Consider the following 12,047-nt stretch of genomic DNA (forward strand, 5'->3'; position numbering starts at 1 on the left):
TCCATCACTGGGTCTCTATAGAGAGCTTTAACAGCCTCCTCAAAAAATCCTTGTATACCATATGCCTTCAATGTCGCAAACAAAAAATTCCAGTTGACCTGATCAAATGCTTTTTCAGCATCGAAACTCACAAGCAAAGCAGGAGATGGGCTTTTTTGCAAGTGTTCCAGCGACATCAGGATCTTTCTCAAGTTCCTTGCTACTCAGCGTTCTCTAACAAACCCCACCTGTGGGCTCGCTATTAATTCAGGTGGAACCTGCGCTAGCCTATTCGTCATAATTTTTGCAAACAATTTGGCTTCAAAGGGTAGCAAGGAAATTGGCCTATATGACTCAGCTTTACTCGAATCCCTTCCAGGTTTTAACAGCACTATTATCTGGGCTTTCCTTACAGATACAGGAAGCTCCCCATTCTGACCATATACATTAAAGACCTTTGCCAGACAGGAAGCCACCTCATCTATCAGGATTTTGTAGAATTCAGAGGAAAAGCCATCCACTCCTGGCGCCTTGTATAACGGGCTCACTTTAATACCCCATCTGACCTTGTCTTCAGAAACATCCGCATTAATCATGTCTCGCTGCCCTTCGGTAAGCCTAGGCAGCTCTTGACCCATAAGATATGATTCTGCTTCAAGGCCTTCATCTGACGGCTCACAGTATAGTTGGGCATAAAATCCTGAAACACCTTATTAATATCTTTATTTGTATGATGATATACCCCCCTATGATCCCCAATCTGAGGCACCCATCTCCTCCCCCCCCCCCCCCCCCCCACTTGATTAACCATTCTCGCCAACATCTTACCTTGCCGATTAGCATGCTTATATAGCTGGAATTAAAAATAAACCACAGATTTTTGTGTTCTAGTTTGTATCATTTGATTTAATTCTACCTGACCTACACTAGTTGCTGTTTATGCTTTGCAGTTGGTTTTTACCCATACACTTGCCTCGCTCTCCGCGCCCTCTTTTCCAATCGTATAAATTCGGCGTCCCTCGCCCTCCTTTTGTGTACCGAGTACGATATAATATCCCCTCTTAACACCGCCTTAGCTGCCTCCCAAAACAATACAGGGTTCGACTGAAAACTATTTTTGTTGAATTCTATGTAATCCTTCCATTTCGTATGCACATACTGATGAAAGTTGGGGTCATAGTATAATGCTCTAGGGAACTGTCATCTAAAAGGCCCCTTCTCTGCCTTATTCCAATCCATGGAGATCCATACCATCGCGTGATCAGATACTTGAGGCGCACCTATCTCAGCTTGTTCTAATAGTGACGAGCTGCTCTTTGACACCAGTAAATAATCAATACGTGACTGTGTCCCGTGTGCCCTAGAAAGATGGGTATAATCCCTTTCCTCAGGATGCATAAGCCACCATGAATCTAACAAATCCAGTACCAAACACACTCAAGGCACCCCCTTAGAATAAGTCACCGGCCTCACACGCGCAGGTCCAGTACTGTCCATCAAAGGGTCATAAACCCAGTTAAAATCTCTTCCCATAATTATTGGCACCTGGTCAAAGCCTTGAAGATGATTTACAATATTCTGAAAAAAACCCTTATCATACTGATTTGGCGCATATTGATTTACTAATATTAATTGTTTATTATTTAAGGTAATGTCTATTATTATGAAGCGCCCCAAGAGTCTATAATCTTACGATGTATTTCATAAGCCCTTCCTTTTTATTATAAGCCCCGCCTTTTTATTATGCATAGGGCTATCCACAATATCCCCCACCCACCAACGGCACAACTTCTTATGTTCAGTCGCATTTAAGTGTGTTTCTTTAACATAACTACAGTGGTGGAAATAAGTATTTGATCCCTTGCTGATTTTGTAAGTTTGCCCACTGACAAAGACATGAGCAGCCCATAATTGAAGGGTAGGTTATTGGTAACAGTGAGAGATAGCACATCACAAATTAAATCCGGAAAATCACATTGTGGAAAGTATATGAATTTATTTGCATTCTGCAGAGGGAAATAAGTATTTGATCCCCCACCAACCAGTAAGAGATCTGGCCCCTACAGACCAGGTAGATGCTCCAAATCAACTCGTTACCTGCATGACAGACAGCTGTCGGCAATGGTCACCTGTATGAAAGACACCTGTCCACAGACTCAGTGAATCAGTCAGACTCTAACCTCTACAAAATGGCCAAGAGCAAGGAGCTGTCTAAGGATGTCAGGGACAAGATCATACACCTGCACAAGGCTGGAATGGGCTACAAAACCATCAGTAAGACGCTGGGCGAGAAGGAGACAACTGTTGGTGCCATAGTAAGAAAATGGAAGAAGTACAAAATGACTGTCAATCGACAAAGATCTGGGGCTCCACGCAAAATCTCACCTCGTGGGGTATCCTTGATCATGAGGAAGGTTAGAAATCAGCCTACAACTACAAGGGGGGAACTTGTCAATGATCTCAAGGCAGCTGGGACCACTGTCACCACGAAAACCATTGGTAACACATTACGACATAACGGATTGCAATCCTGCAGTGCCCGCAAGGTCCCCCTGCTCCGGAAGGCACATGTGACGGCCCGTCTGAAGTTTGCCAGTGAACACCTGGATGATGCCGAGAGTGATTGGGAGAAGGTGCTGTGGTCAGATGAGACAAAAATTGAGCTCTTTGGCATGAACTCAACTCGCCGTGTTTGGAGGAAGAGAAATGCTGCCTATGACCCAAAGAACACCGTCCCCACTGTCAAGCATGGAGGTGGAAATGTTATGTTTTGGGGGTGTTTCTCTGCTAAGGGCACAGGACTACTTCACCGCATCAATGGGAGAATGGATGGGGCCATGTACCGTACAATTCTGAGTGACAACCTCCTTCCCTCCGCCAGGGCCTTAAAAATGGGTCGTGGCTGGGTCTTCCAGCACGACAATGACCCAAAACATACAGCCAAGGCAACAAAGGAGTGGCTCAGGAAGAAGCACATTAGGGTCATGGAGTGGCCTAGCCAGTCACCAGACCTTAATCCCATTGAAAACTTATGGAGGGAGCTGAAGCTGCGAGTTGCCAAGCGACAGCCCAGAACTCTTAATGATTTAGAGATGATCTGCAAAGAGGAGTGGACCAAAATTCCTCCTGACATGTGTGCAAACCTCATCATCAACTACAGAAGACGTCTGACCGCTGTGCTTGCCAACAAGGGTTTTGCCACCAAGTATTAGGTCTTGTTTGCCAGAGGGATTAAATACTTATTTCCCTCTGCAGAATGCAAATAAATTCATATACTTTCCACAATGTGATTTTCCGGATTTAATTTGTGATGTGCTATCTCTCACTGTTACCAATAACCTACCCTTCAATTATGGGCTGCTCATGTCTTTGTCAGTGGGCAAACTTACAAAATCAGCAAGGGATCAAATACTTATTTCCACCACTGTATATATGCCTTTTGTCTATTTAACACTTGCAAAATCTTTGACCGTTTAATGGGCGAGTTTATACCTCCCACATTCCAAGTCAGTATTTTAACCATTGTACTCCCTCTTCTGCTTTCCTGTTATAAAGTGCATTACAACTCCCTTCACCGGAGACGAGGTGTCACAGCTCACCCCTCCCCTTATCCCCAATAAGCCATGTATCCATTCGGCCCTTACCTTTAGTTTGCTAGCCCTCCCATCAGCATGGAGACCCCCTAAATCTCTAACTCCCACCCCTTCCCTAGCCCCTTCCCCTCCCCTGCCTATCCCTCTGAGTTCTAAAAGAACTCTGCACGTAACAGCGCCTCACTTCCTTCCTCTGCGAATCAGACATTCTATTAATAAAACACATATATGCATCCTAACATTCTGAAGCATTTATACAAAGAAAACTTAAAAAGAATGAGCATGAAATATATGTAAATGACATATATACCCATTATCTGGATTTACTGTCTCGCCCATACTATCCTTAAGGCTTCCCCTAATCTCATAACCCTTCTACGATACCTCCTCCCCTTCTGATCTCAAACCATAACAACCTAAACACATAAACACCCTGCCCCCCTCGTTAGTCCCTTTATCTTACAATATCATATTGAACATTTGTCTTATCAGAAACAAAGAAACTCAAACATTATCTAGCCTCTGCCCCGATACACTTTCAAAGTTCTGCCGATTTCACCAGTCTGTCAGCCATCCAGAAAAAACGGCTTCTGATCCTGTTGCTTCTCACCTCCCAAGCACTGACCAGCTGCTCGGCAGACATCTCCAAAGTCTTTTCTCCACCTCCTACGTCCATTACAAGATCCCTGATCACTCCTTCCCGGTGTTTCATTAAGCTTCTCTGCAAGGTGCTTTGGGAGGCAAAGTGCCTACAAATCTCTGGCAAGTTCTGCTGCTTCGAAGCTCTTCTCCGCCCCTTCAGCAATGTATCTTAACATTCTGAAGCATTTATACAAAGAAAACTCCCAAGCACTGACCAGCTGCTCGGCAGACATCTCCAAAGTCTTTCTCCACCTCCAATGTCCCCTCCAGTATCCCTGAGCACTCCCTCCCGGTGTTTCATTAAGCTTTTCTGCTCGCTGCTTTGGGAGGCAAAGTGCCTACAAAATCTCTGGCAAGCTCTGCTGATTCAAAGCTCTTCTCTGCCCCTTCAGAAAAAATTCTTAGCTTAGCTGGATAAGACAGGGCAAACTTGATTTCTGCACAAACTGACCCAAATGCCCTTCTCGCCGCCGTAACTTTCGCTGAATAGTTTTGGAAGCAGAGAATTCTCTTCCCTTCATACTGCAACAATTGTCCCGATCTCAGTGCCCTCAGTATCGCTTGTTTGTGGCCGTAGTTCAGGATTTTCATTATCACTGCCCTCGGTCATTCGTTAGCTGATCATTTCGGTCCTATGCGGTGCACCCTCTCAACTCTCAAGGGCCCCTGCAGATTGTTATTCAGTTCCTTAGGTATCCAGCGCTCCAGGAACTCCGCCAAATCTGGTTCTTTCAACTGCTCTGGCAGCCCTATAAGCCTCAAATTGTTCCGCCTGGAACGATTTTCTATATCGTCTGACTTCTGCTCCAGCTCGTCTACTTTCTTTCTGAGAGCCTCAGCTGGTCCTGCGGTTTGCTCCATGCAGTCCTCCACATCACTTATTCTTTGCTGCATATGGTCCAAATCTAAATGGAAGCCATCCAGCCGTTTATGCGCCTCCTCGGCTCTGTCAAAAAGAGCTTGCAGTTTCTTATCTAAAGCAGCCTCGACTGCGGCAGTAACCTCAGCTGTTATTTCACTTGTCCACTCCGAACACACCGAGGAGCACTGTTGTAGCTGATTATCCGCCATTTTGGCATCCGCGCTCTTGTTCTTTTCCTTCTCTTTTTTTGTAATTTTGCAGCCATAATATATCGTACCAGCTTAACAGAGCCAATTTCTCCGTCCTGCTGCCTTCACACACCCGTCCAGTGACGTCCCGTTACAAAAACGTCTGTTTTCCGTTAGCTGAGTTAGATTATGAGCTCGGCTTTTCAGCAGCCGCTCTACCTCATGGCGCCATGTGCCCTCCAAATTTACAAGTTAAAGAGTCATAAATCACCTGGAACAGATGGCAAACATGAAATTGGTGATCTGTTGTTAGTGATCTGTAACCTATTATTAAACTCATCCGTAGTACCTGAAGACTGGAGGGTGGCCTGTGTAACGTCGATTTTTAAAAAGGGTTCCAGGGTTGATCTGGAAAATTACAGACCTGTAAGCCTGACTTCAGTGCCGGGGAAAATAGTGGAATTAGAAATTATTATGAAGAATAAAAATACAGAACACATGGACAAACATGATTTAATGGGACAGAGTCAGCATGGGAAGTCTTGTCAGCTAAGGGAAGTCTTGTCTCACCAATCTGCTTCATTTCTTTGAAGGCGTAAATAAACATGTGGATAACGGTGAGCCGGTTCATGTAGTCTATCTAGATTTTCATAAAGCTTTTGACAATGTTCCTCATGAACAACTCCTGAGAAAATTAAAAAGTCATGGAACAGGAGGCAATGTCCTTCTTTGGATTAGGAATTGGTTTTTGGACAGAAAACAGAGGGTAGGGTTAAATGGGCATTTTTCTCAATGGAGGAGGGTGAATAATGGAGTGCTGCAGGGATCTGTACTGGGACCGGTGCTATTTAACATATTTACAAATGATCTGGAAAATGGAACGATGAGTGAGGTGATTAAATTTGCAGATGACAAAAACTATTCAAAGTTGTGAAAAATTGTAGGACGACCTTAGGAAACTGGAAGACTGGGCATCGAAATGGCAGATGAAATTTAATGTGGACAAATGGAAAGTGATGAACATTGGGAAGAATAATTCAAATCATATTTACCTAATGCTAGGGTCCACCTTAGGAGTCAGCACTCAAGAAAAATATCTAGATGTCATTGCTGATAATATGTTGAAATCTTATGCTCAGTATGCAGTGGCGGTCAAAAAAGCAAACAGGATGCTAGGAATTATTAGGAAAGCGATGCAAAATAAGACCAAGAATATTATAATGCCTCTGTATCATTTCATGGTTTGGCCTCACCTTGAGTACTGCATTCAATTCTGGTTGCCGTATCTCAAAAATGATATAGCAGAATTAGAAACGGTTCAAACAAGAGTGCCCAAAATGATAAAGGGGATGAAACTCCTCCCATATCAGGAAAGGCTAAAGAGGTTAGGGATCTTCAGCTTGGAAAAGAGACAGCTGAGAGGGATATGATTGAGGTCTATAAAATCCTAAGTGGTGTAGAACGGGAAGAAGTGAATCAATTTTTCACTCTTTCATAAAGTACAAAGACCAGGGTATACTCAATGAAATTACATGGAAATAGTTTTAAAACAAATAGGAGGAAACTCTGGAACTTGCTGCCGGAATGTGGTTACAGCAGTTAGCATATCTGGGTTTAGACTAGTTTCTGGAGGAAAAGTCCATAGTCTGTTATTGAGATGGACATGGGGGAAGCCACTACATGGAATGTTGTTACTAATTGGGTTTCTGCCAGGTACTTGTGATCTTGATTGGCCACTGTTGGAAGCAGATACTGGGCTAGATGGACCATCGGTCTGACCCAGTATGACTATTTTTATGTTCTTTTTTTTTTTTTTAATCTTTATTTATGATTTTTAATCACATTACAAGCATCAAACACTTGAGTAGGAAATTCAGAAAGAAAACATTTGCATAAGAATATATTCTTATATATATAAAAAAGGAAAAGAAAAAATGATATGTCTTGTCTTAGACCACCATCTAAGGGGGGTTGATTAATTATACTCAAGAGAGAAAAATCATGAGGAAAAAAAAAACTTAAAGAAAGGCTTTACGGTTTATCCACTATATAATTATCCATCTTAGCCCTGGAACCAATACTAGGCGTCTCCAATCTGTTTCATGACAACCTTTTCTGATCTATAAATTGTTTCAAATGAATAGGATTAAGGAAAATATATTTGACACCCAAATATTTTATGTTGCATTTACATGGATAATTCAAATTAAAGGTAGCGCCCAATGCCAAAGTAGCTGGTCGTAATGCTAGGAATTCTTTTCTTCTGGCCTGTGTCAATTTGGTGACGTCTGGGAAAACCCAGATCTTCCCTCCATAAAAAGGAGTCTGCAAATTCCTTAAGGCCATTTTTCTCACATGATCTAAATCTTGTTGGAATACAAACGATACCAGCAATGTTTGTCTATCAGTTATAGTAGTCAATGAAGTTTCCAACAGTTCTGAAACATTAAGGTCTCCTTGTAGATTCAAAGATTCCTGTAAATCTCCATTTGTTTTTTTTATTGGAAGATAATAAATTTTATTCAGAGGTGGTATATCAGTAGAGGCAAACTTTAAATTTTCAGTCAGATACCTTTTAAATATATCTAAAGGCGAATACACAGATGTTCGAGGAAAATTTATCAATCGGAGATTTAATCTCCGATTGTAATTTTCAAAGTATTCAAGTCTATGATGTATCTGTGTGTTGTCCTGTATCAATTTTGAGGTAATTTCCTTCATTTTAATAGAATCCACATTCAAAAGGTTTATCTTTTCATTCAAATCATTTTTCATATCTGCAAATGCAACATTTAAACTTTGAAAATTTTCAGAAAGTTTGTCAATCTTGCCTGTTGAAGTCTTCATAGTATTGTCCAAACGCTGGAGGACTTCCCAAATCGCCTCCAGCGTTACCTTCGCAGATGGTGGGGCTCTTGTTGTTGTTGGCCTCTCTTGCAGGGTCACATTGCCCTTCAATTCCGTTGTTAGGGGAATTCCGGCAGATAATCCGACTTGTTGGCCCAGCAGTGAGGCTCCTTCTCCGACTTCCGGGGTCATAGCTTCACCTTCGAAGTCGAGTACTGCCGGCTGCAAAGGCGGGAAGTGCGTCGGAGGAGACAGTGAAGTGTCTATTCCCTGGTTCTCAGCGTCTCTCTGCGCCGATAAGTCAGCGGGACCTCCAGACGTAAATAGAGTGGATTGCTGCATTAGGAACCGTTCCATTGTCTGCTGGTCGGGCGTTGATGTCAGTGACGGCTGGGCTCCCGTCCTAACGGTTCCCTTCCTCTTAGTATGAGGCATAACGACGGAAAAAATTTTTCAAGTAAGTTTTAGGAAAAACTAAGAGGAATCGAAAAAACTTAAGCAGCATTGGAGTAGTCACGAATGCGAGCAGTTGTTACCGCCGCCATCTTGCTCCGCCCCCAGTATTTTTATGTTCTTAAGTTAAGCACCAGCACCACCACTTAACTTTATGCATTGGCATATTAAGAAACAGTAGAACCTATGAGAAATTATACATTTCTGAAGGTACATTGAAACAAAGAAAGATAAAAGGTCTTTAAGCTTAATACAGCTTAAAGGCTTTTATTAACAGGTGTCATATTTTCTCAAGTTTTGTTATTGTTTTGTCTTTTGCACCAATTATTGCCTCAATTTTTTTTTACTCTATACAAATAAAAAGTAAACATCAGTTTTAAGCTGCTTCACCCTTTGGACCTCACTGAATGCGTTTTGATCTGATTCCATCCAAAGCATTTCAAGGTGCTGTAATGTGATGCAAGGGCCACCACAGGCATATGCATCATCTGCCCTGGCTGGAAGAAGAGGTTGTGGAGGATGAGGTACAGGATCTGGTATGATAGAAGAGGTGGAGAAATCTACAGGCGCAAGACAGCATCTCAGAGATAGCATATTGTAAATCTATACTTTAGCTTTAAAATGGATAGTCATGTTAGTCTGGGATAACAAAGTTGACACAGGCAGGTGGTGCCTTATAGACATGAGGAATGAGCTTTCATTTTTACCAGAGTCTGGTCCTTAAAAGCTCATGCTTTAATAAGTTGGTTAGTCTATAAGGTGCCACCTGCCTCTGTCAACTTTTTTCTACTTCAGTTGAGTCTTACAAGGTAGGTGTGGTGTTGTTTGGATTAAATATGGAGCCTTTGCTAGGGCGTGATAGATGCTAAGTTTGGAATATGCCTCTCATTTGTTGTTTTATGTTCCAAGTTGTGAACTGCTGTAGATTCTCATGTTAGGCAATGAGCCATCATTTCCTTACCATTATGTACTTTCTGTCCTGGGTTCTGCTACAGAGTCATTTCTAAGCCATCAAAGTATCTGCTCTTAGGGCACATAGAAATAGAGTCTGAATCTTCAAAAGTAGTAATATATTTTTATTTGAAAAAACAAAAGGCTATCCTTTAGCATCTATTTATTTCATCTCCACATCACCTGAGTTTTTATGATCTTTCAAAATATAAAATGTAAAACAAAGATACAGGATATACACGTCCTAAATTTTAAACAAGGAAACTACAGGATATTCAAGACAAGCTTATCCATTAAATGCTTCACTAGATGTGAATAGGAATATAGCTACCTGATGAGTAGTCAGAACGGACATCATTTATGCTGTGTTTGTAGTCCTTTTGAATTGGTTTATTGTCCTGGGAACTGCCATCCTCAAACCCACTGGAGCTTCCATCACAGGAACAATGGCTTCCCTTCTTACTTCTGTCACTGAGATTCTGATAATGAAAGGTGGGCATAAAGGAATCCCGCTCAAAATGAAAGAAAACAGAATTCTATAGCAACAACACTGCTCATTTCTTTATTCCTTTCATCACAAATTTTGCTGCTAATATTTAGCTTCAGCAACTTCCACACCTTACAATAATACAACTATTTGATTAACATGGAGGCCTATCATGTATAAAATACTTGCACAGATATAGGTATTCCGAACATTTCCTATTTACTTAAGTGTGGTAAAGTTTTGCAGTTACCACTGTTAGTAGCAAAAATTAGAATACAGTAACTGTATGGTAACTGTTGGACGCGTGGCCAGCATCTGCCCCAGCTGTAATTGCATAGGACATACTTATCGCAGATGTATCCATGTTATTGGCAATTCCCGTACCGCAGTCCCTGCACCTATAAGGAACCCCCCAAGTGACACATCCCATGTTTAAACAAATCCCAATACCCCCAGCATCCTCAACCAAGCTTTCCCACCCCAAGCTTCTAGAGGCAAATTTACCATTTATAAGGACATTTTAAATACCAGAGAGTCGATATTCAAAAGGGTTTAACCAGGCAAGGGTTTAACCACTGAGCGAGCCAGAACCCAAAATGCAGCAGTACTTAACCGGTTAGTGCTGCTGATTATGTCCGTAAACCAGCCATTCCCTAACCAGACAGGCAAGTCAGGGCCAGAGCTTGGGCGGAGCAGCAACTTAGCTGGTTAGCAGCAATTTTCAGTCCACTAACCGGCTAAATAACTGCATAAAGTTAGGACAGCAAAACAGCAATCCTAACTTTATGCAGCGAGTTAATATGACACCAGTTAACGTCTGATGTTCAGTTAGCTTCCAGGGTGGAAGACATACCCGGATATTCAATGCCAGTAGCCATGCATGCTCTGGCAACTGAATATCAGCCCACGGCCAAAGTGGCTTATCAGTCACTCACTGCTGTGGGCTGGATATTGACCCCTAGAGGTTAGGCAGACTTGTCCCCTCAATCACTCTTCTAAATCTCTGACTGAAATTAGCAGTTTGTTGATATTTATTCATGGCTCATTGGAGACTAAAAAAAAAAAGCTGATGGAGAAACTGTTAAAAATATATGTGCATTCCCATGCAAAATCAAGAATAAATGTGTATTTTTTTGGAATGTCAAGCTACACCCAGAACATACTCCCTTTGAAAGTATGCATCCTGCAGCATTTACATGTATATGCCATTTAGAAGGATACACGTGCCTTGATGACTTATAGTAAATGTGCAATGATGCTATTTACACATGTAGATGCCATGCAACCCTTCTAAAATGTCCTCTTTAATACACTTAGAACACAAGAACGTAAGAACTGCTCTACCAGGTCAAACCACAAAGCCCAGTATCCTGTTTCCAACAGAGCTCAAGATTCTGTGGTGCTTAAAGTAAAGTTGAGTTTGTGAACATGTCCTCCAGGAACTTATCCAAACTTTTTTTAAACCCAACTATGCTGCTTTCACGACATCCTCCAGCAATACATTCCATAACTAAATTATCTACAAGTGAAAATAAGTAATTTATCTGATTTGTTTTAAATGTGCTACTTAGTAACTTCATAGGCACTTAAAAACAAATACTAGGGTACTAAACAACCAATTCATATTTATCAGTTCTACTCCTATCATGATTTCATAGACCTCTGTCATATATCTTCTCAGCTATATCTTGTCCAAACTGAAGATCCCTCAACTCTTTAGCATTTGTTCATAGGGAAGCTATTCCATCACCTTTATCAGTTTGCTTCCAGTATATCTTTTTTGAGAGGTGGCACTGTGGCAGCCAGAATTGCACACAATATTCAAGGTGTGGTTGCATCATGGAGAAGCACAGAAGTATTACAATATTCTCTGTTTTATTCTCCATTTCTTTCCTTATAATCCCTAACATTCTGTTGGGTTTTTGGCCACTGCCACACACTGAGCTGAGGATTTCAACGTACTGTCCCATATAGGTGCTCCTAGATTCTTTTCCTTGGTGCTGATTCCTGATATGAAACCTAGCATTGTGTAACTATAGTTTGGA

The 12,047-nt window shown here is 41.7% G+C and overlaps 1 protein-coding gene across 1 annotated transcript in view; it reads right to left on the minus strand.

Annotated features, from left to right (window-relative positions):
* The window catches only part of LOC115474075 (polycystic kidney disease protein 1-like 1), an 889,490-nt gene that overhangs the window by 557,676 nt on the left and 319,767 nt on the right, over window positions 1-12,047 (minus strand). The window contains exon 17 of the mRNA XM_030209391.1: window positions 9,847-9,994. Coding sequence (XP_030065251.1) covers window positions 9,847-9,994 — 148 coding nt within the window. The remainder of the gene's footprint in view (window positions 1-9,846; window positions 9,995-12,047) is intronic.

This window comes from Microcaecilia unicolor, chromosome 1 (genome assembly GCF_901765095.1).
Source record: "Microcaecilia unicolor chromosome 1, aMicUni1.1, whole genome shotgun sequence".
Classification (NCBI taxonomy): domain Eukaryota; kingdom Metazoa; phylum Chordata; class Amphibia; order Gymnophiona; family Siphonopidae; genus Microcaecilia; species Microcaecilia unicolor.